At 60.2% G+C, this 27,888-nt stretch overlaps 1 protein-coding gene across 1 annotated transcript; it reads right to left on the bottom strand.

Moving 5' to 3' along the window:
* Positions 1-923: 923 nt before the first annotated feature.
* Positions 924-26,360, bottom strand: Epha2 (EPH receptor A2). The gene is made up of 17 exons (XM_078025380.1): positions 26,095-26,360; positions 21,486-21,553; positions 19,007-19,676; positions 11,040-11,195; positions 10,632-10,964; positions 10,011-10,126; positions 9,585-9,738; positions 9,008-9,107; positions 8,540-8,595; positions 8,150-8,275; positions 7,855-8,043; positions 7,655-7,716; positions 7,340-7,549; positions 7,074-7,223; positions 6,461-6,654; positions 5,696-5,851; positions 924-1,904 (listed from the first exon to the last, which is right to left on the bottom strand). Exons 1-17 carry the CDS (start codon positions 26,354-26,356, stop codon positions 1,799-1,801), a joined length of 3,108 nt encoding a protein of 1,035 aa, XP_077881506.1. The 5' UTR covers positions 26,357-26,360; the 3' UTR covers positions 924-1,798.
* Positions 26,361-27,888: the final 1,528 nt, after the last annotated feature.

Consider the following 27,888-nt stretch of genomic DNA (forward strand, 5'->3'; position numbering starts at 1 on the left):
AGAACGCCAGGCTGCTGGCGGGTCCCTTGCACAACCCTGGCTGCACGCCCCTCCCACGGCCTCACTGGCAGATCCTTCCCAGTCCCTCAGCCTCAGCCCGGGGGCTGCCTCCTCCAGGAAGCCTTCCTCCAGATCATCTCCGTGTGCCGGGCCCTTCCCTGGTGACCTGTGTTCAACACCTTCCCGAGCTCTGCTTCCCACAGCCTCTGACCCGCAGGGCCGCAGTCGGGTCCAGCAGGGAGAGGTTGGGACTGGGATTATGGGATTGAGGTGCCCTCTTCACACGGTCAGGGCTGACCCCCATCTCCCAAGGCGGCTCTAGTGGGTGGGAGAAGGCAAGGGGGAGGTCAGTTTGGAAAGTCCAAAGCCCCGGCCAGCATCCCTTGGTCCCCTCTATGAGAAGAGCCTCTCAGGGGGATTCCCAGCTCTGCTTGCCATCTGGCCTCTGCCCCTCACTTGCTGTGTGCCTTGGGGCAAGGCTGTTCACTGGGCTCAGCCTCGGTTTGCCTCTTCTGTAGAATGGGGCCACCCACAAAACCCGTCGCAGGTCGCTGAAGCTCCGACAAGACAAAACCTGTGAAAAGCTCGCTGAAGAATCTCTTCCAACAACTCCGTGGAGCCGTGTGGGAGGGAGGCCGGCAGCTGCCCCGACTTCGCGCCTGCCTAGTGCCTGCCTAGTGCCTGCCTGGCCCGGCCAAAGCCTGGAGATCAAAGGTGACTGAGGCCTGCTGGCATGGAGGCCAGGCTTGGCAGGGCCTGCTCCCTGGCCCCCTGCCCACCTCCCACCCACCCAGTGACACGACATGCCTGCCTTACGCAAGAAGCTCTGTCTAAACACCCGGGGTTAGTGGGGAGCCCTTGCCCGACACCCCACACAGGAGGCCTCTCGATCCCCAGCCCGCTCCCAAGACCGAAAGCCAAGATCGGTTTGAACATCTGCAACTTTATTCCAGAGCAGAAATAAGTCATTTTCTAACAATAAATATAAAAAAAAAATAATAAATTAAGGTTTCAAAAAATATCCAACAAAACAAAGTCATTAACACTGACAATGTGGGAATGTCGTCCAGAGGGCGGGAGATGGGGTGGACGGGCGGCCGGCAGGAACCTCCGGCAGCATCGGTGCCCGAAGCCTGGCCGCGTCCACCCAGGCCCGCTCTGCCCCCAGCCCTGCGGGGCCCCTGCCACACGTGCACTCTCTCCATGAAGTACAAAATACAGATTTAAAAAAACCTCAACACAACCAAGCGTCCCGAAAGGGCCCAGGAGAGCAAGAGATTGGCCTGTTAGGGCTGAGGACAGGGCCTGGGGTCTGCAGAAGGCCCGAGGGACGGAGCACCACTGTGGCTCTCACCCAGCCAAGTTCAAGGTCTGCCCTCGTTCAGCGAGGGGTGGGGCTTGAGGCGGCCACCTGTTCACGTGGCCAGGGCTGACCCCCATCTCCCAAGGTGGCTTCTACCAGGTGGGAGGAGGCAAAGTGGGGGTCAGTTTGGAATGTCCCTCGTGGATGTCCGAGGTCTCGGTGGGGCTTGCCCGGGGGCATGCTGGGAACTTGATGGTGCCTGCTAAGTGCTGGGCCGTGTCCCTCACTGGGGACGAGGCCTCGGCCAGCATCCCCGAGGGTCTCATCAGTTCAGGGCAGGATGTCCTCCATGACCCCCCAGCAGAGTCCTCAGGGGGGGGGCATCAATAAGAACAACTAGAAATAAATAAGGTCCCTGGTGGCCAACTGCAGAGCCGGCAGGGGGCCATCTGGATCCTTCAAGTACTCTCGGCCGAGGGCGCACCAGGCGGCGGCTCAGATGGGGATCCCCACGGCGTTCACCTGGTCCTTGAGTCCCAGTAGGCTGTAGGCAATGCGTTTCTGGTGGCCGGGCAGCCGCACCCCGATCCTCTTAATGTCGCTGCGGGCAGGCAGGAAGAGGGAGAGGGAGAGTTAGGGGCCAGAGCTGCGGAGGGAGGTGGACGGGGCAGGGAGGGTAGGGGAGCGAGGAGGAGAACAAGGGGACCTGTTCCCGTCAGGGAGGCCCGAGGAGATCCTGAGAGGATCTAAGATGGCCCACCATCATCAAAGTTGGGAAAGTGACTGCAGCGCCCACTCTGCCTGTTTTTAATCTAATCAAACTTCACAGTTATCTCTGAGGTGGGTGCTCTTTTTAGCCCCTTATTGCTAATTCAGGAATTGAAGTTCAGAGAAGTGGAGTGACTTGCCCGGGGTCACACAGCTCTCTGGTGAAAGAGCTGGGTATTAACCAGTGGGGAGCCGAGGCCCCTTCTCCAGGTGGCACGAGGCCACTGCCAGGTGACTAGTTTCCAGGGACCCTTGAAGGCCATTGCACAAAGCCCTTCTCCACTCAAGGTCTCTTCCTATCTGTCCATCGCCTCATCTCAAGTTCCCCGTGGGCAGCTGAGGAAGGGCTCAGGAAAGACTTGCTGAAGGACCATCAGCATTACAGCTCTGACCGGCAGAGTGACCAGGTCGCCTGAGGCCGGTGTCTTCCCTGGCGCACCCTGATTCCCTTCCCTGTAAAAGGGGATGGCAGTGCCCGATGGCAGGCGGGAGACCTCAGGGACGGCAGAGCACGCAGCTTCAGTGCCAGGTGGGAAGCTGTTCCCAGGAGTGCAGGTCTCCCCTCCCACCCGAGAGAGGTGCAGGCTCCGGCCTCTCCCCGTCACGCCCGCCCGCCGTCCCCTTGTAAAACCACTTAGGCTCCCAGCAGCCCGCAACAGGCCGTTTATTGCTAACTTTGGGAGTTTTCTCCCCGGCTCTCCTCACCCGCCAGCCCAAACCCATGAAAACACCCAGGTTTTTACAGCCGTCTCTTGGCTGTAAACGAAGCTAATTATATGGTGCAAGCTCCTATTTGCAATTCCGGAGACATGACTTTCCCACAGGCTCCAGGGAACCCTCTGAGAAGTGCTGAGCAGGGAAGGGCAGACCCAGGTGAGGGAGGTGGCTGCTCATGCTGCAGCAAGAAAGCCAGAAGTTAGATTTTCAGGACAACTTCCAAACCTACCACCTGAATGACACTTCAAACCTACCTAGCTGGGAGCACTCTCCCACCCCTAGAGGTGTCACAGTGTGGGTGCTGGAAAAGCACTTATTGAGAACACCTGGGGAGGTGGCATCCCCAGAAAAGGCAGGATCCTGGGCAGCTAAAGTGCAGAAGTCTTAGACTGACCCTCAGTCTAAGAAACACCAGAGTCTGTGAGCTCCTAGACACGTGCGGAGGCTGGCACCCCCGTACCGCCCCTCCAGGGGTTCTGGCACATGCTCGCTCCTCAGGGAGCACCTGCTGAGCACAGAATGAGCAGATGCGTGCTTTCTGTGAGGATGGAGCCACTGCCCAGGCCACCTCGGGCTCCTCTCCTCCATCAGAGCAGCGCAGGCTCATCTCCCGGGCGCTGAGTGGCCTCTGACCCCATTCCGGAGGCAGAAGCCCCGGGTGGGTCTGTCCTGGGTCTTTACATGTAAAAAGGGAGGGTCAGCGAGCCTCTCCAGAGAGCAGCCCAGCCCCTCCTCCTTCACACGCAGTCCCCGACCCTCCCCTTTCTTTCCTAACCACGAACAGAGCAAGGCACTGGGACCAACTAGTGACCCACGGCAGACGCCCCGAGCCTGCCCTGCCAGCGGGGGTCCCCGACGCTGGGCAGCCCCCCACCAGCTTCCTGAATGGGAGCAAGGTGACACCTCGCTGGGCCACCTCCTGAGCACTCGTAATGCCAGCTCTGGCCCCAGGCCACCTACCCAATGCACATCTATGGCATGTGGCTCTGAGTCTAGGAGGGGGACACGAGGAATGGCCCCCAGCGCCCGCAAGTCACTCAACCACTCTCCCTGGGCTATTCCTCCTGCAGAGCCTGTCCCGGGGCTGTGGCCTGTGCCCCGGCCACACACAGGCACTGCTCACTGTCGCCTTGACACTGGGCAGGACCTGCTGTCAGGCTGGGCAATTTGGGGGCGTGTACGACACCCACCTGTCCCATCACTCCTTGTCTAGCCAGAAACTCGGGCAGGAGCGAGCAGCAGGCCCCAGGGAGCAGAGAAGCGGGGGCCGGGGACAGGAAGCCAAAGCGCGAGCCCACCAGGCCAGGGCCTGTGCCCCTGCCACCAGCTCCCGTGAGATTTAGGCCGTGTAGACAACACACTGCAGATTTGTAAAATTGTGTTGAGATCCCCATTTCCTTGGGGAGTCTGCGCGGCTGTGAGTCCCGAGGGCCCAGTGCCCCTGGCAGGCTGGCGGGAGGACGGGCTGCCGGCTGAGTCCCTGCTTTACCCAGGTCCTTCCAAACCACACACACACACATGAGCACACGGCCTCTGTCCATCCCAGAGAGCCCTGTCCCTGCTCGTGGGAAAGGAATTGGCCAGGAGCACCCCAGGCTATTTCGGGACGTTTCTAAGAACATGTGTTTCCTGTAAGGACTTCTCGCCCTCCGCTCTGGTCACCAGGAGAGAAGCTGTGCTGTCCTCCAGGGGGACCCCTGGGGGGGGCCAAGGGGCCTGGCCCAGGTTCCCAAGGAGGAGGAGAGAGCTCGGGAACCCAGGTATTTATTTGACCACGGTCTACAGGCAGAAAGCCAGGGAGACATGGACTAGGAGACCCCAGCTAAGCCCTCACTAGGTGCTGGGCAGGTCCACCCACCTCAGACCCATGCAGGCCCCACAGCAGGAGATGGCCCCCCAGGTCAAAGTGGACTTAATAGGATCAAGGTGATTAGGAAGAGGGAGAGATGGGACTTGAACCCAGGTGTGACCACAGAGCCCAAGTGTGTGCCTGCCCTTGGCTGGCGGTGAGAGAGACCCAGGGACCTGGGTCCCCTTCCCGTGTCTCTGCACCTCCCTCTGGTTAGCTCTGTCCCTGCCTGATTCCCACTGCAGGCCGTCCCCCTGGGGCAGGACACAGCCAGCAGGCTGGAGGCCCCACTGAGCAGCTTCCAGAAGCCCTAGAGAATATTCATGCAGAGACCCAAGTCCCAGGACTTCTGTGATCCTGCAGTGTGGGAGGCCAGGTCATCCCCTCCAAGTGGTTCCCAAAACCTCCCGGGCCAGGGTCTGTTCTTGATGAGACCTTGGACGCTGCACAATCAGGGCTGTGGGGACCCACTACTATTTTTAGAGGCACAGAAGGCTAAGAGCATAATGTCCTCTCCCTGCAGGGACCGGAAGAGGTGGCCCTGCCAAGGCTGTGCTGGGAAGTCATGGTGCTGGAGTGCAGGGGGCAGGAGAGTCCGGAGGGGCAGCCAGACAGAGGGCAGACCCAGGACTGGCAAGCCTCTCCAGGGCTGAGAGCCACCACGTGGGGACAGTGCCCGGGAGCCCGCTGGCAGGAACTCTCTCTTGTACCTGTCTCTTCTGTCTGGCGGGGACGTGGATAGGCCCTACTGCCCCGTCCTAGTAAGGACTGGGTCCTAGGGCTCCATCCCAGAGCTGGCCTGCAGTCAGCCCGTCGCTGGTGGCTATGCTATTGTGACATTAACTGTTATTTTCCCTTTCTGGAGAAAGAGGCAGGAAGGGTGGGCGCGGAGGGTGGACCCCAGAACCACTGGCAGCCAGCCTGTTCTGCTCTTCCTGCCCAGCCCCTCCCCCCCAGAGAGAGACAGAGCAGCAAGGGAGGCAGGCGGGAGGGTGAGGATGTGGACAGGGTGTCGGGGCAGCCTCCAGGAGGGAGGCGGGGCCGTGGGTGCTACTCACTCGCTGGTCATCTGTACCACCTTCTCGATGGCATTGTAGCCAGCTGCCATGAAGTGCTCTGTGTACTGCTGCATCTTGATGGACTCCAGCCACTCGGACACCGTGCGGAAGGGCACTCCCTCTGAGCCGCTGGTGCTGGGCAGCCGGATGGACACCCTGGAAGGGGAACCGCCCGCGCGCAGGTGAGAGGCTGCAGCACCCAGCCTGTCCCAGGCCCCAGCCCTGCTGCCCCCTAATCTGGGCAGCTCACACAGCCGCCTGAGCCTCGGTTTCCTCATCTGGGCAATAGGGAGGCCCAGCCAGGCTGGGTTCCAGGAGACGGTGGCACATCGGTAGTGGTCGGTCCACAGCTGTCTCTACTGTGGTTCCCCTGATCCTACCAACAAGACCACCGTCAGGAGCCCCCAATCACAAAGCGTAAGGGACAGAGATTCAGAGTCCTGGAGTCACAACCCCAGCCTGGCCACTTGCCAGCCACAAAAGATATTTAATCGCTGTCTCAGTTTCCTCATCTACACAAAGGGGATCATTACAGGACCTGTCCCCAGGAGGTAAAGCACGCTGGGCGCTGAGCGGCCCACACGGCATCGAGGAGGCTGGCACTCACCAGAGACAACCCCGTCTAGCCCAAGGGAAGCCCAAGCGTACCTTCTGAGCCCTCCTTGCTGCCCCTGACTCCCCCCAGCTGCCCACGACACCCAAGTGGCTCAGGAGTCCCCAGGAGTGAAGTTGGGGGTCACCACGGGCAAAGGGCATGGGACTCACCGGGGGTCGAAGTCAGCCAGGGTCTTGAGGGAGTCGGGGGCGCGGATGAGCTTGTCGAGGATGCTGACGATGTCCGCGAACTTGGGGCGCCGGGCGCGGTCCTGCTGCCAGCACTGCATCATGAGCTGATAGATGGCCGAGGGGCAATCCATGGGCGTGGGCAGCCGGAAGCCATCGTTGATGGCTTTCATCACCTGGGTGGCAAAGGAGGGTCAGGGTGGCCACGGCAGGAAGCCACCGCAGCCTGGGGCACAGACCCCCGGCAGCCCCCCACCCCCGTAGGGCAGCCACACTGTGCCCCCTGGGGCCCAGCCTCCCTCTGGACTTCCCTTGGTGGAGGTGCTCCTCCTCATCATGCCCTGGATCAGAAACCTGGCACCGGGACACACACACATGCAAACACACGTGCACCCTCTCACACACACACGTGTGCACACACACCCACTTCCTGCTTCCTCGGCTCTGTACCCACTGGACTGTAGGCAGGGACCAGGGCCTGGCGCCCAGCATGAGCCCTGGCACAGCCCCAGCCTCCCTCCCTCCTCTGCCTGTGCCCTAGGATTTGGGGACATCCAGAGGGTTGGGGTCCATTCAGCCTGGGAAGGGCCCCCACCTCATGGTTGGACAGCTCCCAGTAGGGCCGCTCGCCGTAGGCCATGACCTCCCACATGACAATGCCGTAGCTCCACACGTCGCTGGCCGAGGTGAACTTGCGGTAGGAGATGGCCTCGGGGGCCGTCCACCGGATCGGGATCTTGCCACCCTGCAGAGGACAGGCCCAGTCACTGCTGTCCCTCTGGCCAGGCCTCTGGGGCAGCGTGAAGGCTGCTTCACCCCCGCCCCCCAGCCCCCACAGTGACGGCCCCTCTCCCAGCTCACACTGGTGGTGTAGGTGGCCTCGGGGTCATCCTCCAGCACGCGGGACAGGCCAAAGTCGGACACCTTGCAGACCAGGTTGCTGTTGACCAAGATGTTGCGGGCAGCCAGGTCACGGTGGACGTAGTTCATGTTGGCCAGGTACTTCATGCCCGACGCGATGCCCCGCAGCATGCCCACCAGCTGCAGCACGCTGAACTCGCCGTCCTTCTCCTGCCCAGGCACAGGCCCTCAGCTCCATGTGGCCCTGAGCCACCAGGGCACCTCCCCCCCGCATCCCGGCTCAGCATTCGCGCCCGCCACTGCCCACGTCCTTACCCGGAGGAACTTGTCGAGGGCCCCGTTCTCCATGTACTCTGTGATGATCATCATGGGTTTGTCTGCGGGGTGTGGGCACAGGGGTGAGAGGCAGGCAGGCCAGATGGGTGGGCCAGGTGGGCAGGCTAGGGTCAGGTGGCCCTGAGGCAGTCCCTCTGCCCCCACCCTGTGTCAGGCCCCTAGGGTCCCCCTAGTCTCACATTTAGAGACCACGCCCTCCAGACGGATGATATTGTGGTGGCTGAACTGGCCCATGATGCTGGCCTCGCTCAGGAAGTCCACGCGCTGCTTCTCTGTGTAGCCTGCCTTCAGGGTCTTGATGGCCACGGGCACCTCTTTCTTCCCCGAGGACGCCTTCAGGGTCCCCTTGTACACCTCCCCAAACTCTCCTGTGGGTGGGCAAGGTAGGGGACCTCCTGGTCAGCCTGGGCGCCAAAGGGCCCCACCCGAATCACCCATTGCCCGCCTCCCCTGGTGACAGGTGTGCCAGCTGACCTGCTCCGATCACCTTCTGCCGGGTGACACAGGACGGGTGGATCTCCGTGGTGAACTTGAGCACAGCCTGATTGGGGTCTTCATATGTGTGAGGGTCCACGTACGTCTTCAGGGGCTTCAGCTGCTCTGGAAGGGGAGAGAAGGGGCGGGGTCACAGAACGCCCGGGAGGCCAAGTCCCTAAAGGAGAAGGGAGACGCCACGTGACCAGGGACCTGGGGGCCAGGCCAGGCCTGGGGCACAGGCCTTCTGGAAGAGCCCTTAGAGCTGCCGGATGATGCCTCTGTGTCCACCCAGAGCCCTGGGACGCCCTGGCTGCCCTCAGCTCCGCACAGAGCTGAGGGGGTGTCCTGGGGAGGGGACAGGCCGGCTCGGGGCGGGCTGCATCTCACCTGACTTGGAGAAGTAGACGTCCTCTGCGGACTGGCGAGCGCGCAGACTCCTCCTCCTGAAAGAACCCACAGAGACCCAGATACACAAGGTCAGCGAGGCCTGCCCGGGCCGGGGGAGCCCCCTGCGGGCACTGGGCGTGGGGAACCAGAGGAAATGAGCCAGTCGGGACTCACACTTTGGGATCCACGCCCCATAATGGCCCCGTAAGTGGCCATAACAAGGGCTTCTCTCATTAGGGCTGCCAGGCCTCCTGCAGGGTGGCTACCCACCGTGTCCTGAGCCCCCCGTGGTGCCAGGCACCTGCCTGGCGTGTCTGGCTCGGCACACCTTCACGTCACCCAGGAGCTGGGGACTGCACGGCACTGGACTAGATCAGCCTCAGCCCCACTCCTCAGAGGAGGAAACTGAAGTTCCTGCCCCGAGTCCTCCCCCAGCCCTCAGGGACCTGGGTGTGGGCTCTGACCAACCTGCGGTGGATGAAGAAGCCGATTCCTGCCAGCACCAGAAGCAAGAAGACGCCAACAGCCACACCGCTAATCACTGCCATGTTGCTAGAACCTTCTGTGGCTGCAGGAAAGACCAGCTGATGACAGGGGGCCCCCCCACCCAAATCATGCAAACTCCCCTGCTGCACCCAAGACCCACTGCAGGCACCGAGGACACCTGGGGTCTCCATGTGCTGGCCGCAAGAGTGATCCTGAGGCCCCTGAGGACATGTTCTTCCCTCCCATGGACAGCTAGCGCGGGGCCTCCCCAGGGCCTTGTGGCAGGGACTCCCCTGCATGGGGACTCAGCTCTGGTGCACAATCTGAACTCAGGTCTCCAACGCCGGAGCCCACAGCCTGAATGCACCTCCCTGGTCCTCCACGCCCCAACCTCAATTTTGCCCTCTCCCACTGGGAGACAGCCCATGCAGGGCTGTCCCAGGCTCCAGCTGACCAGGAGACACGAGTTTCTCACCTCTTGGATCCACCCCCCAACCCATGTCCTGATGGCTTGGTTTCAGAGCCTTGGTCTGGCACGTGCCCAGGGCCCCCGACTCACACAGCGTCTGGAACTCGTGCACCTTGCTACCAGCCCCCTGGCCCTCCTGCGTCAGCGCCTGCACCTGGACCAGGTAGGTGGTGTCAGGAACCAGGTCATCCAGGGTCACAGAGAAGCCCTCAGTGCGGCGCACGTTGTAGCTGTTGGAGTCCCCCTGTGGGTGGCAGGCAGGCAGGGAGCAGGCCATGAGGCCACCGCAGGACCTCCGCTCAGCACCCCAAGACACCCGGCCACCCGGAGGCCCTGCCTTCCCTCCCTGACCGCGGCTTCCAGGATCTAGAGCACGTCTACACATCTCTGCTGAGCGGCCCTGGGAGACCCCAGACCTGCTTCCCAGCTGCAGAGGGGAGTCCCTCCAGATGGCGTGGGTGTGGACGTCTACGTGACCAGCCCACCCCGTCCTAGCGCGGACCCTCAGTGGGTTACCTTCTTGCGGTAGGTGACCTCGTACTTCCACACTCGGCTCTGCTGTGGCGGGGGGATGCTCCAGGTGACGCTGAGTGACGTGGTGCTGCGGCCCTCCAGCCTCACCTTGGGGGGCTCTGGGCAGGCAGAGAGTGGGAAAGGGGGTGAGGAGCCACCGGGGGACAGGGGACAGAGAACCAGCAGGCCCAGGACCAGCTGCCCCCAAAGCCCAGGCTCCCAGACCCCACCCTGCGTCCTTAAAGGCAAGCTCCAGAGCAGATCACAGAGCCCCAGGCCCCACCCCAGGGGCTGGCACAGAAGTGCCCTCTGAGCATTTAGTACACAAATAATAAAAATTAAATAATCGCTGTGAACCAAGCTCTGCTCTAAGAGCCTTGAAGATAATAGTTGTTCAATCCTTTCAATCATCATTATCACGCCCAATTCACACATGAGAAAACCTAGGCCCAGAGAGGCTAAGTAACTTGCCCACGGTCACAGAGCTTGGAAGTGGCTCCAGAGACAGTGTTTTAAACTTCTTGTCCTGCTGCCTATCTCTGGAACGCAGCTGAGCCCTGGGTGGCTGTCCTCTGCCACCTGGGCAGGCTCCCCCAGGGCACAGCCACCACCCCTGGGACTCACCTGTCTGGTTGATGCTGACACTGGCCGTGCGGAAGCTGCGGCTGGTCACAAGGTCCGAGACACCATTGCGGGCCTCGACGGCAAAGGTGTAGTTCATGTGGGGCTCCAGGTCGCTGACCGTCACGCTGGTCCGCTTCAGCGCGTGGGGGGGCTCTGAGTAGCGCACGCTGGCCTCGCAGGGCCCGCACTGGCCGGACTCCGGCCAGCACTGTTCACAGGTGACGCTGTAGACGATGTCGTCGCGGCCCCCGCTGTCCTGGGGTGGTGTCCACCGCAGCTCCACGTTGGCGCCCATGCCCACAGCGGTGAGGTAGTGGGGGGCGGAGGGCGGGCCTGCGGAGGGGGCAGCTGGCGTCAGCCCCGGTCACCCCGGCCCACCCGCCCTCCCCGGCCGGCCAGAGGACTCACGTGTGCAGGGCATGGACAGCGGGTCCTCGGGCGCCCGGAAGTAGCCCTCCTCGCACTCGCAGGAGCTGGCACCCTCGGGGGACGGCAGCGTGTGTGCCGGGCACGGCAAGCAGGGTCTCTCGGAGGCCTCGGGCTTGAAGAATCCCGGTGAACAGGCTGATGGCACAGGGACAGAGGGCACAAGGACATCAGCCGGATGTGTCCCTCCCCACGGGTCCCCCTCCACCCCTCCTTCCCGGACCTGTTTTCTCAAAATGTCTTTGGATGAGAAGAAACGTGCCAGCACCCGGTGTGGGGGATACTAGCAGGAGCCTGGCTTGTGTCCCCAAACCTTGGCACAGTCCCCACCAACTCAGGAGGTGCCACACCCTGTGCTGGCATCCAAGGTCCATGGCGGTGCCCTAAGAACCCTGCCACGTGCTGGCTCAGCACCTCGCAGCACACTGCCCGCCTGACTCGTCACCCCTGATAGGCACAACCAGACGGTCACCGCCCGCCCGCCACCAGGCAGCTCCGAGCTGACCAGGGAAGCAACTGCATCCGCTTCTCCATCGTGTCTGTTGACGGACCGTGACCACCACCCGCCTGACCAGCAGGCCTCCATGGCTCAGGATGCCACTCCTCAGGGGCTCCCCCGACCCAGGACCCGGCCACCTTGACCTGTTTCCAGGGCCGAGTCATTTCCACCGCTCACAGGGCAGTCAGGAAGCAGCTCTTCCTCCCCCAGTGGCGCCTCCATCCTGGCCCAGCTGGCCGGGGGCTCCTGCACCTGACCGAGGGCTTCTTCCTCCCACTGCCCTCTCCTGTCCCTGCCCCAAGCCCCTTCCTGACCCCACAGGCAGGAAGCAGCTCAGACACAGCCCACTGTCAGGGGCTTGGGTGGATGCAGAAAGGACCAGAGTGGGGTCGCCCCGAGACCTTCCCCCACACCCCTCCAATACCACCCTTTGCCTACCCGCAGACACCTCCCCCCAAGTGCCACGCCCACCCAGGGCCTGACCCCAGGCTGAGCATGGACCCTGGGATGAAAACAAAGCCCGTCCCCCAGCTCTGGGAGCATGTGACAACGTCCATAATAAAGAGGTGAGCTAATGGGACAGAGAAGGGAAATGACCTAGGTCAGGAATCTGAGGAATCTCAGAGGGGACACTGCAGCTAGGGTTTAGAGGCTGCATAGGAGTCCGCAGCCCAGAGATACTGTGGGAGGGAGTTAGGGTGTGAAAGGACATGCCCAATAGAGAAGGTGCGAGCAGCTCTGGGGACACAAATGGAAACGAGCAGCAGGCTACAGAGCACTCAAGAGCCACCCTGAATGCCGGGCCAAGAAGTGGGGAAACGGAAGCCACCGGAGGTCTGATGTTGGAAGTGATTGACAGTCAGATCTGCGCTGTCAGGAAAAATTCTTGGACAGAGGCTGCCTAAGATCTGGGGCAGCCTGGCCTGTAACAGCCTAAGGACAACCCTTCCAGGGAAGCCAGGGTCAAGCGCCCTGGCCTGCTTGAGGTGACGAGCTCTTGGCTATCACATGCGAAGCCCTGGGTTCAATTCCCAGTACTGCAGAAAAGAAATGGGGTGGCTTGGCCCATGGGCACCTCTGATCATGCCCCGCAGCTCGCCCTTGGCTGCAGAGTGGGGCCACGCCCCCTTTGCACAGTACCCTGTGTGAGCAGAGACAGGCAGGGGACAGAAGCTCCATAAGTTCTTAGACTGTGACTTCCAAGTGCAACCGGAACTGGGCTGCACCCAGCCCTTGGCCATCCCTTGAGGCAGCCCAGCCACAGCCACCTTGGCCTGGGGATCACACGAACAGCCTCTCCTATCCCCTCTGCCTAAGCACAGGCTGAGAGCTTGGGCACCAGGGGGCTGGGGACACGCAGCCGGGCTGTGGAGGCCCAGAAACGATGCCTGATCTCTGCAAAGCTAGGAACCCCCAGGACAGTGAGCATTCATGAAGCGCCCACTGTGTGCAGGGTCTGGGCCAAGCACCTCGCGTCCATCAGTCCTCACAATACACCTGTTACCACGGCCACCAACACGCACCCCATTCTTCAGGTGAGAAAAGTGCGGCTCAGAGGCAGAACAACTTGCCCAAGGTCTCCAAGCTAACAAGACACGAAATCCAAATGTAAACCCGGGATGCCTGGCTTTGACCTCTCTCCTTCCGCCTCCCTGCCCAGGAACGCCTCGACTTGGAGTTAAGAGAAATCAACTTCCAATTTGAGCATGATAAATGGTAGTATAAAGGTGTATTAAGAACAGTAATGCACAAATAAAGAAAGAAAGAAAAAAATAAATAAAACATTTAGTTCAGAAAAAAAAAAAATCAACACTTTGCAATAAGCCCAAAGAGAGAGGAGTCGAGCCCTGACCTGCTTTGACAGCCAGAAAAATCCAGGACTCATTTCAGATCCCCTCCAACTGGGCACATCTGCTGTGGAAGAGCATAGACTCCCTGCTCGGGGGCTGGGGGGGTTCGCTAATGTGGCCTCCCAAGTGTCTTTCAAAGTCTCCTGTTGGATTTAAGAAATCCACGTGTACTTTCCATCCTCCCCACCACATATAAATAGCTCTCTCTTCCCCCAAATCTTCCAAGTTTAAAAAAATGAGACTCCCAGAAGCCAGGCCGTCTTTATCTTGGGGTTACAATTCCCCCCAAATGCCCTGACTTGTCCCCTGAGGCACCTGCCTTCCAGGTAAGTGCTGGCCCTTGGTCCAGGTCCAGCAGAGTAGGGGCCTGGGGCAGCATGTCCAGCCCCTGGAACCACAGTCACCCTTCCCAGCCCTGGATCACCTGCTGGCGAGTGCACCACAAGCCCCATGGCTCACGGTCAGTTCCACCCAGGGCCCCAGACACCTGCAAGCCCCCACCTGCCCTCACTGGCCACCCTGTGCTCTCAAGTCCCTCACCGGAGGCCAAGAGGAGGAAGTGGGGGAAGAGATGGGTTCCATTCCCTGGCCCCAGAGCCTGGGGGTGGCCTGCCTGCTGCCAGCAGGAAAGAGGGAATTTGGAGAGATTTCCGCTGCGGATGTGCCAGATAATGCAGTGGAGAGGCGGCCTCAACGGGGCATGTGCTTGCCTGATGAGAATGTGCTGCCCCTCCTCCAACCCCGAAAGACCGGGATCTCCCCAGGCTTGCCAGGAGTTTGCCAGTGCTTGGGGGGTCCCAGAGTAGGACACCGGTGAGCCTCCAACCTGGCATCCTGGGCAGGCGAGTGGGGAGAGAATCACACCCACCCGCCTTTCCTTGGGCGACCAACAAACTCCTATGCACCCTTCAATACCCAGCTTACGGGTCCCTACACGGCCTCCCAGACTGCCCCACTGCTGGCCCCCGTAGGCCCCATCAGGGCGTCTGTTACTCAATCTCATGTTTACCAAACAGAAAGGAGAGCGTCCTACGAGCCTGGCACGGAGCTGGGTGCTGGGATACGTGACGACACAGATAAACATCTTTCGTTTCCAGGGGAATTCACAGCCTGGCTCTCGCGTGTCATTTGAAATCATTTCTGCACATATTAGAATCCTCTTTGAGACTGGCAGACCCCCCCCACCCCGCCACCCAGCCCTCCCGGGAGCGGGAAGGGAGAGTGATTTAGGGTCTGGCACAGGCAGGATCTCAGCCAGGGTCTCTTGCATGGCGGGATGCAGACGTGAATGAATGAATCAAGGGCAAAACCTACCGCTGCAGCTGAGCATGCGCTCTGGGGCCACGGAGGTGAGCAGTGTCTCAACACCCAGGGGACCCCGGGGGGCATATGCTTGGACGCCCACCTGCCTGGCACAAGAGCCTGGCTTTGGCACACCCTGGCACACCTGTGTGGAGCGTCTCTGGCCCCAGTTGCCTGGCAGGCCCCGGCCACTCCAAGCAGGGGAACTGGGGCACAGCGGCTGCACCTAGGGCTGTACCCCGGTTTTTCCAGTTCCTGGTGCCCGCCCCTCAGGTGGCAGCGTGGGGTGACTCAGGGACAGCCACCCTCTGCATGACGCAAGCCCAGCCCCCAGCAGAGCCCCTCCCCCCAGGCCTGGCCACCTCCTAGGCCTCAGGTGGCAAGGTCCTGGGGTTAAGAGGTCACAGTGGCAATTCGCCTAGGGCCAGTCACCTTCCCACACCAGGCCCAGTGAGTGACCACAGGCACCACCTCAGCCCAAGGATGTGGAGCCTGGACTTTGTCTCTACGCCCTGATGGCAGTAAACTGGTGACCTGGGAGTTATTGACCCAGCAAACGGGGGGGGACTGATAACTTCAGGCCCTGCTGTTCCTGCAGAAGGGGGTCCGTCCCCAGGGCCCGTTGCTGCCAGCACCCTGCCCCTGTCACACACACCCCGGGAGCTATCTGTGGCACATTCCTCCTCCCCCTACTCAGCCTCTTATCTCCTGTTTGCCCTGCTGCCTCCTTCCGCTCTGGGGACCCACTCACCTCCGGGGAAGGAGGGAGGGGCGGGCCTGCCCGGTGGAGCTGCCAGCACCCAGGCTCCCCACAGTGCGAGCCCAGGGAGGGACGGCTGCCAGGACACCAAGGTCAGAGCCACATGGGGTGGCGTGGGGGCTGCCTCTGCAGGCCATAGAAATAAGGCCTGCGGCCCTCCCCAGGGCGGGGGACAAGCCTGGGAGCCCCCAGGCAAGGATCGGCCAGGTCCCTAGGAAGCAAGGGTCCTGCAAACAGCTGGGCCAAGGTCCAAGGCCACCCTGCCTAAGGACCAGCTGCACCAGAGCTGTCCCCTTCACAGTGGACTCTAGGCTAGGCCTGGGCCACTCAGGATGCCAGTGCTGGACCCCCCTCCTGACCACACACAGTGAGTCATACAGTCCACAGCTCAGACTGAGCCACAGCTCAAAGCCACAAGGGCTGGCTCTGATCTCCAGGGGCCAAGTCCCTTCACAGCTCCTGGCCCATCTACTCATTTTATAAATGGGGAGAACGAGGCCCAGAGGGGACTTGCCAAGGCCACGCTGCTGTGGGTGGAAGGACACACACCAGGGAAGACTGGGGATGGTGCACTGCCCTCCTCAGGCTGGGTCCCTATTCTTTGGGTCACTGTTTCCTCCCTGGGCCTCAGTTTCCTCACCTGTAAAATGGGGCTAAAGTCCTCACCCTCTCAGGATTGTTTTGAGGAATGAAGGAAATCTTGCTTGTGAAATGTTCAGCATGGTGTGAGGAATGGGGTGTCCCTGCGAGCTCAGAGACAATAAAACTGGAATCGGAAGGAGACATCCCCAAGGGGCTGGCCTCCCCGCTGCTGGGCTGAGCCTTTGGCCACGGCTGCTGGCCACCTGCTCACCTGGCTGGCGATCTCCCCAGGCTGAGGCGCCAGCCGGGGCCCCACCAGTGATGCCCGCACAGGAAGCCCCGGGGGATGGCGGCCGGCCGAGTGACTGCACTGTCCCCTGGGCAGGGCGGGGGGGGGGGGGGGGTGTGCTGGAGGGAAGTGGCTCATTCCTGACATAGCTGTTGGAGCTGCTGGGCAGTGTGCCCACCTGTCCGTAAGAGGCACCTGGGAGGTGCCTTCCACTGGCTACTGCCCACTTAACACTTTCCAGGATCCTCTCGGCTTCCTGGGGAGAGGCCGAGTGACCTGGACAAGGAGCCGGGTGGCCTTGGCACACCCTGCCCCCTCTCATATTATCTCGGCCCAGACCCTGCACACAGTGGGCTTGTTTATCCTCAATAGAAGCCCCAGGGGGAGAATCTGGGCCACGGGCCATACAGGGTCAAGCTGAGGGGAGACCCCGCCTCCTCCACTTCCCCTTCCAAGCCCCCAGTCCCGTGCACCAGGACTGTCCAGGGGCCAGGAGCTGAATCAGGGATTCCAAAGGAACTGCCCATTTCCCACCCCACTTCCTGACCCTCCTGCAGCCTGGCTGCCAGGATTCAAATCCTGAGGCAGCCACCTCCGAGCTCTGTGACTCCAGGCGGGCCCCTTGGCCTCTCGGAGCCTCAGGCTGCTCATCCATTTGATGGGGGGGAGAGCACCCCCTCTGCACAGAGAGGAGGTGCAGACAAAGGGCTCGGAAAGCCCTTGTCTCTGGTGGTCACCATCCCTGTTCCCGGGGCCACGGTCGGGCAGCTGCTTTAAGCGTGGAGCCAGGCTGGGATTCCCAGCCACAGGGGAACCGATTTGGGCAGGGATCACAAGGAGGAAGAACCACGGCAATAGGTGGCCGGCAACTGGGGAGGGTCCCTCCAACTAAGTGAAATGTCCTTCTAGGGAACTGGCCCTCCCAACCAGGGGCCTGCTCAGCTCTTCACACACAAGGCCTGCCAGCACCCTGACCCCCGCCTCCAGAGAAGGGGAGGCGCCTGGAGAGACCCCCCCACCCTTCCACTTATCTCTGCGGGGCCTGAATCACAGGCCTGTGGAAAGTTTTCAGCTGCCCCTCACCCCCACCCCCGCATTCTTGTGCGAGGATGTCATGGGGGAGGAGCCTGCGCCCAACGGGTGCCCCCCCACCCTACAGTCATTGTCTGGAGCTGAGAGTGAGCATTTGAGGTCACCTAAACAGGGGCCGCCTGGGGAAGGGGACCGTCAGCGGAGGGGAGCTGGGAGGACAAGGGGGAGATGAGAAGGGCCGAAGCAGAGGCCGAAGCAGAGACCGCACACACCGCAGGCACATGGCTCCTAGGAGCTTCTCACCCAGGACTTTGCAGGCTGGGCTAAGCAAGATTCTGAGGACTAGCCTTGAGGCGCATGTGGACCCTCTCTCAGGAAGGGCTCTGAGGTCCCCCAACACTTCAGGTGCTTTCATGGGCTGCAAGTTCCATGCCAGAAACCAAGCATCCCCTCTGCGCGTGATGCCTTTCCTCGAACTCATGGGAAACTCAAGGCAGGAGCTGAGGCAGGTTCACCGGAGGTAGTGGCGGGGAAGTGCGGGGGACAACGCGGATTTCTCAACACCTAGCTTATCTCAGTAAGAGAGAAGGCTGAGTGGGCCTTGCAAAGGTCACCCGCATTCCTCAAATGCCCTGCCCCACAGCTACTTCCAGAAGGCGTCATCCAATGAAAGTTCACCTGGGTGTAGGTTTCCGCTGCCACAGGCCTGGCCCTGCCAAGCCGTAGCCTCCCCGAGCTCACTGATGCACAAGCCCCGTTCCCAGAATCAGAATGAACTGGTCTCTTTTCTAGGCTCATCTGTGTCTGTTCCCTCCACACAAGCCTGGGTCAAAAACTCCTCAGGTGAGTCTAATGCAAACCCTGGGTCCAATTCAATTACCTCTAATTATCAACGAGGAGTCTGAGGCCCAGAGAGGTTAAGTAACTTGCCTAAAGGACACACAGGGAATAACCGACAGAGGTGAACTAATTCCTGGGACTCTTTCACAGGGCTGATGCAGAGCAGATACTCAGGAACTCTTCGTGGGAACAGCCAAGAATAACAGCTATGCTTAAAAGTATGTGTCAGGCATTGACCTAAGCACTTTATGAGTATTAAGTCATTTGATTATCATAACCACCCTACAAGAGAGATACTAGAATCATCTCCATTTTACATAGGACGAAACCCAGGTACAGACAGGTTAAGCAAACAGCCTGAAGTCACACAAGCTAAACGGAAAGCTGGGATTTGAAGCCAGAATTTCTTTCTCTAGAATCCTTTCTCAATTCATTCTTTTTTTTTTTGGGGGGGGGGGGTACTGGCGGGGGTGTGGGTAGATTGAATTCAGAGGCCACTGAGCCCCATCCCCAGCCCTATTTTGTATTTTATTTAGAGACAAGGTCTCACTGAGTTGCTTAGCACCTCACTTTTTGCTGAGGCTGACTTTGAACTTTTGATCCTCCTGCCTCAGCCTCCCAAGCCGCTGGGATTCCAGGCCTATGCCACCGCTGGCCTGGCTTCAGTTCATTAATTCTTGATCATTAAGTTAGCCTCACCATAAATAAGGAAACTGCTGTTCACAAAGGCCATCCAAGTTCCGCAAGAGAACCCCCGCACGTCCCCCTCCCCTGACACCCAGGACCAGCACTCACCCTGACAGGCGTCCTCCACCTTCTCGTAGCCCTCCTGGCACAGGCACTGCCCAATGGGCACCAGCCACTCGCCATCCACCGCGCAGTGCATGCGGGGCTCTTCGCCCCCTGGCGGCACCACAGCATGGTCCACGCAGGTGCCGGCCACGGTGGCCAGGGAGGGTGCTTCGGAACCTGCGATGGTCTCGGGGAAGCGAGCCAGGCCCTGCAGCAGCTCGGGACACTTCTTGTAGTAGACGCGGACAGACAGCAGAGCCACGCAGGCACCGATGTCCTGGAAGGCCAGGTAGAAGCCCTTGCGTCTCAGCGGCCCCACGGAGCGCTCCTCCAGGTTCAGCTTCACGTTGCGCGCCTCGAAGTCGCTGCTGACCGTGATCTCATCGGGCGCGATGGTGTCGATCTTGGTGAACTGGCGCTTCTGGAAGTTGGTGCCGTAGTCCACGTCCGACTCGGCGTAGTAGAGGTTGAAGGTCTCCTTGCAGGAGCTGGCGCCACCGGGGAAGCTGTTGCAGTCGCGCACCGTGAACTTGAGCTCGATGAAGATGCGCTCCGCCTCGCCGCGGTACACCCAGTTGGTGCGCAGCCAGTTGTCCTGGTCGCCGGCCACCACGTTGCACACGGAGTACATGTAGATGGGCTTGTCGTCCATTATGCTCTGCATCAGGTCCCACTGTGGGGGGTCAACAGGTCAGTGTGGGTGGCACCAGCGGGAAACTGAGGCCCAGGTGGCAGAGCAGGGTGGGGGAGGTGGTATTGTGGCCTGGAGAGCAGCACCCAGGAGCCCTCCGGCCTTTCTGACCCTAATGTCAGGGTGCTGAACCTGAGATCATGAGCCCAGGGTGGAACATGGGGCTCTGTGTGACTTCAGGCAGGTCACTTAAGCTCTCTGAGACTCAATGTCCCCATCTATATAATGGGGTGCAAGACCCCAAAACTCACAGGGCTGCTGTGAGGATAAATGACAGAATGTCTACAAAATGCCCAACACGGCACTTGGCATGGTAGCCTTCATTGCCTCATCACTGCTATTTGTCACTGGTCCCTGGTTGGGGGGGGGGGGGTCCCTGTGTGTGAGTGGCAGGGGGAGGGTGGGATCAGGCAGTGGGTGAGCTCCCTCATCCTGATCTCAGCCCTGGAACAGATCAACATGCATTCCTCCCTCCTCAGAACAGAGCGAAGCCTTTTCCAGAAAGACCTCCTAGGCTGGGCCAAGCCCCTCTCTCTCTGGTTCCTACAGTCTCCATGTCTCCTTTGTCATAGCACCTGGCACACAGTGACGCCCACCCCAGCTCCAAGCTAGATTCTGAGCTCCTTGGAGCAGGGACTTCATCTAATTCATCTCTGTCCCCAGGGCCTCTGTGGCACAGAGCAGGTGCTCAGGGAAGTCTGAGTGACTGAGTGACAGTAAATGAATAAAACAGAGCGGACGAGAACAGAGGCCGAGCCAGCACTGGGTGGCACTGGCCAAGGCCCCGAGGCCCTTAGGCTGTTTCCCATTCTGTTAGGACTGGGCTGGCTTAGAGGCTCTGCCTCCCGGCTGGACACTCCAGGACCCTAGAAATCCACTCAGAGCTACACCCCAGGCCTTGCTGGAGCTATGCCTGGGACAGGCACCCAGGTCACAGGTGAAACCAGCTGTAGGAACGGTGCCAAGGAGCCCCCTGAACCCCCTGCCCACTCAGGGCGCCAGGACAAATTCAGCAGGAATCCACTGTACAGAGGAGGAAACGGGGTCCCTCAAGAGCAGCACCAGCATCTGCCCCAAGATCACAGGGCAGCCGGGCACAGCAGCACACACCGGTAATCCCGCTAGCTCGGGAGGCTGAGAGAGGAGGATCACTGAGCCAGCCTCAGCAACAGCAAGGCGCTAAGCAACTTAGCGAGACCCTGTCTCTAATAAAAATTCAAAATTTCGCTGGGGATGTGGTTCAGTGGTTGAGTGCCCCTGAGTTCAATCCCTGGTACCCCCCCCCAAAATATCACAGGAAAGTCACAAGCAAAACTGGGGAAGGGACCCTAGCCTCTGGGCCATCAATCTTGGTGAAAGAGGAGCAGCAGAGAGGCAGGACAGGCAGAAGGTGAATTGCTCCCTGTCCCTGGAGTTGTGGGGAGCCCTCCTCCTTCACCCCTCATCTCCTCATCTGCGATCTTCAAGACGGGGGAGTTGTCAACTCTTTCCCTCCCCAGAGGCAGATGGAGGAAGCCAAACATTCCCTCAGGTCATCAGCCCTTCTGGGGCATCCAAGGGTCCTGCTCTGCTAGCCCCCCGGCGTCTCCCCAGAGCCCCCACCTCGCGGCCCCTGCCCTACCTTCCCACCCCAGCCAGCCTTGGCCTGGGAGGGCAACTCAGTCGGATGCAGGAAGCAAGATGAGCTTGAAGCCTGGCCCAGCTGCTGAGTCCAGCCAGGCCCATCCTCCCTGATCCCAGGAACCCAGAGCCCAGCTCTCACCCCGGGCCCAGCCCCGCTGGCTTACTTACCCCTTTGCCATAGGGATGTGTGAGCCAGCCAAGTTCTCCTTTTGCAGCCTCAAAATCCAACAGGACAACTGCGGGAGAGAGGGGAGGGAGCCGTGAGCACGGGGTGTCTCCAGGGGAGAGAAAGAGCATGGCAGAAAAGGGGAGAGGCCTCCCAGGAACCCACAGGGTCCTTGACCTGAGAAGGGACAGGGCTGTGGAGGTCACACAGCAGGCCGGGGTCAGGACTGGGCCTCCTCTCTCCCAGGCCAGGGCTGCAAGCCCTGCGGTCCTCTCAGGCAGACAGGGACTCAACCCAGCGGGAGAGTAGCAGCTGGGCAGAGCCAGGAGTGGGCAGGGGTATTAAGTAACACCCGGCCAGCCCCTCTGCTTCCTTGAACAAGGCCCCCAGGCAGCACTTCACACACGTGGGCCTTGGGGACACTGGTGTCTGCTTCTATGACATCCCCCAGCATAAAATTCCCAGACCCAGCCCCGGCCACACAGCACACACAAGCACACATGCATGAACACACGTGTCTCCTGGCGCTCCAAGACAGCGCAGTTAACAGGTGGAAACTGCTCTGGGGGAGGGGAGGGGCTGGAAATGGATCTTCCCACCACAAAAGCCACAGTGCAGGCGGGGTAAAGCCCTGAGCCCACAGGGGCCTCTAGGAGGGGCCCCAAGGTACACACAGCTGCTGAGGTCCCCGCCCTGGGAAAGTTGCTCCTGTTGCCACAGCCAGGAATGCCAGGAGGAGAACCCTGGTGGGGGACTTCCAGGCCCAGAGGGACCAGGTGCCAGGGCCAGGCAGAGGGACCCACTGCTAGGGGCTTCCCTAGAGCCAGCCCTGCCCGGGAGCACCTCCCAGGAGCACCCTCTGGTTCTGCGCCAGAGTCAGTGGCTGAAGCCAAGACCCAAAGTACTGTCCCTTCTTTATTTCTAAATAAAGTCCAGGTAGTGCCACCAAGGGCCACCCTCAATAGAGGGCAAGGAGATTGGTGAAACTGAGGCTTAGAACCTATACAAGTGCCATGTACTGGAAGGTAAGGCCTAAAGTGGAGGGGAAGGGACCAAGGACACTTGCAGCCGGGAATCCTGAGGATCTGGCCTCCTTCAGCCCTGAGCCTGGGAGACCAGGCAGGCTGCGAGCCAGGTCACCTGTTTGGGAAGATGAGAGGTGAGTTGAACCCCTGGAGGCCCTGAGGGCAGCTGAAAACCTCTTCCTTGGGCTGGGAGTAGCTTAGCAGTAAAGCACAGTGCGAGGCCCTGGGTTCTATCCCCAGAGGTAATGAAAGGATAACAATATAAAATTAAAAAGGCCACCAGGCATTGTGAGTGCACCTTGTAATTCCAGCCACTCAGGAGGCTGAGGCAGGAGGATGGCAAGTTTGAGCCAAGCCTGGGGAACTTAGTAAGATCCTGTCTCAAATTTTTGAAAAAAAAAGGAGCTGAGGATATAGCTCAGTGGTAAAGCACCCCTGGATTCAATCCCCAATACCACAAAAAGTAATGATGTGATAATAAATAAATAGCAAGCCATCCTCTGAGGTTAGCCTGCCCCCTCTGTCCTGCAGGCTGGAAGCTTGGTATGAGGCCCTGACCCCCTGACCGCTGACCTTGTTCAAATCTCTCTAGGAAGGGTCCAGCAGTCCAGACAGGGAAGAGGAAATCCATGTGGCACCAAGCCCCATGGCACAGGCGGGGGCAGGGGGAGGGACAGGGATTTGTTCAGACATGTCCAGGGCCCAGGTTTGGAAAGTCAGTGACTCCACTAGCAAGTGGAATGTCCTAGCTATACAGGAAGGAATCTGGGGGCTCCTGAATCCAACTGGGTAGGTAGGAAGACAAGGTGGGTGCTCCTGGGGCACACACACACACACACTCAATCTGCACCCCAGGGAGTGAGATATGGCTCTGAAGGGTTAACCTGGCACAGAAGCCCCGCCCATTCCAACCTGGGTCGGGCTCTAGAAGTATCTCAGGGATCAATCTGAGAAGAAAAGAAGCCTTCACCAGGAAGGAGCCTCCCCAGAGGCTTCCAGCCCCAGCCCCCTCCCAGAAAATTCCCTAGAACCAACCACCAGGAACAAGGGGAGCCCAGCCCATAGTTTGGAGCTGGCTGGGTTCCCTGAGCTCCCCTAGGCCATAAGCTGGGCTTCTAGTGGGGAGCCTAGGAGCTCTTTAGCCCCCTAGAGTTTCACTGAGAGGTTGGCCCAGTTGGGGCCTTACCCATTTACCCTGTATCCCCCCACTAACACCCCCGGAAGAACTGCCTTCCTCGACCTGAAGTTCCTCTATCAATGCCACCCTGGGTCCATATTGCTTTACTTATTTTCCCACAAATGCAGTACTTAACACCCACTCCCCCATTGCCCTCTCCCTGCTCACCCCTAAAGCCTAAGAAAGCAGGAGGCTAGGGTCCTGGAAGAAAAATAGGGAGGGAGTCAAAGGGTAGACAAAGAGCAGACAGGGCCCCAACAGAATTAAGAAGCCCAGGACTCCCCAGGCCCTGGGCATTGCTTGGCCCCCTTCCTATGGGCAACACTCCAGGTGAACAACGCTGGCCACCAGGATCCTGGGTTATGCTAGCTTTCCAGCAAAATCCACCAAGAGCAAGGTGAGAGATTCTTGCCCAGGTGCTGGGGTCTGACCCTCTGTGCAGAGGGCCTTGGTTGGCAAGCATCAGGCCTCCCTCAGTTTCCCCATCTGTAAAGGAGGGTCAACTCAATGGATGTGGAAGAGAGGACCTAGCAGTCTCCACCTGGACCTCCAAATGCAAAGGTGGGGGCAAGAAAGAAAGAGAATCTGAGCAGCATGGGTGGACGGGCCTGGGTGGCCTCCTATCTCTCTCCAAACCTCCCCAGGGCAGACACAGTGCATCCAGCTGAATCCAAATAAATGAATCCAGGGCTGGGGACCCAGCTTAATGGTAGAGCGCTCGCATGCACAAGGCCCTGGGTCCAATCCCCAGCACCAAAAAGAAAAAAAAGAAAGGAAATCAAAACCAGCAGCTGCCAGCCGGGTGTTGACCCCCGCTCCATCCCACATAGGCACAGCACCCCAGGAAGCTGCTCTCATGTCCCCCCACCCCAGTACAGTATGCTGTCCTTTCCCCTCCGTCTTATGTGGGGTGGTAATGGGGCTCTGGGCTAGTGGCATAGGCAGGGAGAGACATACAGAGGCAGAGGGCAAGGAAGGGAGTTCCAAGCTCCCCCAGGGGTGGCTGGGGGTTGGGGCCCAAAACAACCGTTTAATCCCCCCACCCGCTGGCAGCCTGGAGAGAGGCCGGTACTGATTCCAGCTGTCTCTCCCCTTCCCTCCAACCACAGTCCCCCTGGAAGGGGGAGGATCACAAGACAGGGCGTATGGAGGGTCGCAGAAATCCCTGCCAAGCTCTCCGCTAGAGCTCTGAGCTGCGACTAGAGTTCATGTCTGCCCTAGGGACTGGAACGGGATGTGACCCCCAAACACCCAACCACCCGCCCCCTAGAGCGCTGCTCCGTCCTCTTTATCCTCCCAACGTGGAAGAGCAAAACCTCCAGCTTGGAGGGGGAGCGACCGCAGGACTCAAGGCAACTTCTCTCCGGCCCAGGATTTCCTCCGGGGCTTCCCCTGGTGGAGCCTGTGAGCCGCGCTCAGCCTTGGCAGGCGAGGAAAACTTGTTTTCTCTGCCGGGAAAGGCAGCCGATCGCGGCTGGGTGGTCAGGAAGGTCCTCGGTCAAGGGCAGGAGCCCCCATCCTTTCAGCGACCCTAGCTGAGAGGCGACGCCCCCATCCACACACCTGCCCCGCCCAGGACAAAGTCTGCGGCCCCTCACCCAGCGCGGCTCACAAACGCTGGGGCGGAGGTGGGTGATTCAATCCCCCACCCCCGTGTGTCCAGGTTCCCTGGTGGCTCTGGGGTGACGGCTCCACACCTTGAGAGACCGCGCCCCCACCTGCCGCATTTCCTCGTTCTGAGTCACCCCTTACTCAGAACACTTGACTTTGGGACTTCCTGTCTTCTCTCCCAGCTCCCCTGACCTGTCCTGGAGTTCGGAGTGCGGTGTGGGAAAGGAGAGAAGGGCGTGCGTGGTCAGGAGTGACCCCAGCCTCTCCCCGGGCTCACTGCTGGGACTGAGGCAAAACAGAGCATACAGAAAATCTCAACAAGCAGGACCTACGGCTAGGGCCCCCGGCCCGTGGAGGAGCCCCCTCCCCCCAAACCGGGCCTCCACAGATGCAAAATCGGGACAAGTGAGTTAAGTGAATTCAAGCCACTAAGAAGTTGATCCCACGGAAAGGCCCTCTAGACACCCGCTTCTCCATGGGACCCCCGCGCCCCCCGCCGGGACGCGTTCCTGAAGCCGGTTGCAACCGCGTGGCCCGCACTGCGTCCCTTTCTCCGAGGCCTCCAAGTCCCGCGCGCCGGAGCCGAAACCCCTAAGTCTCCATAGCCCCTATAATCCCGTTGAGGAGCCCCAGGCTCGTCCCGATCGCAGCTCGCGCGCCCTCCGGACGCCAGCGCGCCGAGACTGGGCAGCACCTGGTCCGTTTCCAAAGTTGTGCGCATTAGAGTACGCGCGGCTCCAGGAGGAGCAGGGGTCTAGGGGTCCCGGGGCCGGGCAGGGTTCGGCCTCACACGCTCACCTTCCTTGCCCTGAGCCGCCGCGGCCACCAACGCGCAGCCCCACAGCAGGGCGAGGCAGGCGCCGACTGTCCGGTGCTCCATGCTGCGCTCCTCGCTCCGGGACAGATCCCCGGCGCCCGGCTCCCGCACGCCCGCACGCGCGTACGCAGGCCTCGGAGTCCGGCTCGCGCCCGCCCGCTCGCCCGCCGGTGCGCAACTTCTGCCCCTCCTGCCCTGAGTCCTTAATGGAAGTTGGGTGAGAACCCGCTCCTGTTCATTCATGCCCCGCGCTGACGTCACCCAAGCCACGCCCTCAGGAATGTCTTTAAAGGGGCCGGGCTGGCATCCCGAGGGGAGGGAGGGAAAGTCCAGAGGGGTTTGGGTAAGACTTTGGGGCCCTCTGGACTCACCGGCGCCCCCCAGGCGCTCCAGAGTTTGCGCGTCTCAAAGCATCAGCGCCCCCACGCGCTAGTCCCCAGGGATCTCGGAATCCAGGATGTTCGGCCCAAACGTGCGCTGTTGTGAGTGAACTCAACGTTGGCCTCAGTCTAGGCAGAAATGGGCCGGATGTCCAAGAAGTAGTTGCCTCCTTAGCATCAGTCCTGGGAGAGGAGGCCTGAAATAAACCGGATGCCTTCTATCTTGGGACCTCTGAAGGGTGCACCAGACCCTGGAAGGACAAGGAGAGTTCCTTTGTTCAGAAGCCTCTATGCTTACTGGGATCTAGGAGCAACCCTCTTCGGGGAACAGGTCAGACATGCCCTGATTTAATTCTCCTCTAGGAAGCAGCCATCATAGTCCACACTTTTTTAGAAGAGGAAAACTCAGGCTACAAGAGATTGTACCCCATGCCCGAAGCTTACATAACTCACAGGTAGTAGAAGCAAAGTTTGGATTTGGTGGCCTCCGCTTTAACCCCTGCTGCATTCTGGGAGGGTGGCTGAGCTTAACACCCTTCATTCCCTGACCCTGGCATGATCAAGTTGGTGTGTTCTGACACTTTGGAGGACTCCTGCCTCCTGCCTGTCCCTTCCAGGGGCCTCTCCTCAAAGGTCCCTCAGATGTGAGTTCACAACCTCCCCTCTTGATGGAAGTGGCGGAGGAACAAATGGGAAATGTCCTCTCAACTGACTGCCCAGCCAGGGGCCACCCACCCAGCCACCCCCAGATGCCTACTGCCTTGTCACCATTTGGCCAGTGTGAAAGGAACAGCTGCAGCTGGCCTGGTTTCCCCAGCTGCCCTCTGCTCACCTCCTCTCTGACCCCAGCCTCTCCTCAACTCCCACGGACCCCTCACCCAGCAGCCATGCTGGGCTACTCAGGTACCCAGGTCCTCCTGCCAGATGTGGACAGCTTGGTCTTGGCCTCTGCCCTTGCGAAGCGGGTCTGGACATCTCCCCTGGAGGGGGAGAGGAAGGGTTAATTACAGGTGTTGGGATTAATTAAAGCCTTTGATCAGGATGATGAGAGGGGAGCCTTGGGCTTCGGAGAGTGTGTGAGTGTCCATGAGAGGGAGTCCATGTGTGCGAGCGATTGTGTTTGAGTGTGGATGTGTATACATGTAAGTACTGATATGTGTGTGTGTGTAGAGACGTGTTGGCGAGTGTGTATGCATGTGTAAGTGTAGATACAAGTGTTGATTTATAAGTGTGTGTGAGAGTATGTGGCCATGAGAGGAACTGTATGTGTGTGTGAGTGTGTAAAGTTGTGTTTGACTGCTGGTGTGCTTGTGGATATGGATGCTGATGTACGTACGCGTATGAGAGGGTTTGTTCTGAGTGTGTTGTGTGAGTGTGCCCTGCACACAGTGATTG

The sequence above is a fragment of the Ictidomys tridecemlineatus genome, chromosome 11 (genome assembly GCF_052094955.1).
Source record: "Ictidomys tridecemlineatus isolate mIctTri1 chromosome 11, mIctTri1.hap1, whole genome shotgun sequence".
Taxonomy (NCBI): domain Eukaryota; kingdom Metazoa; phylum Chordata; class Mammalia; order Rodentia; family Sciuridae; genus Ictidomys; species Ictidomys tridecemlineatus.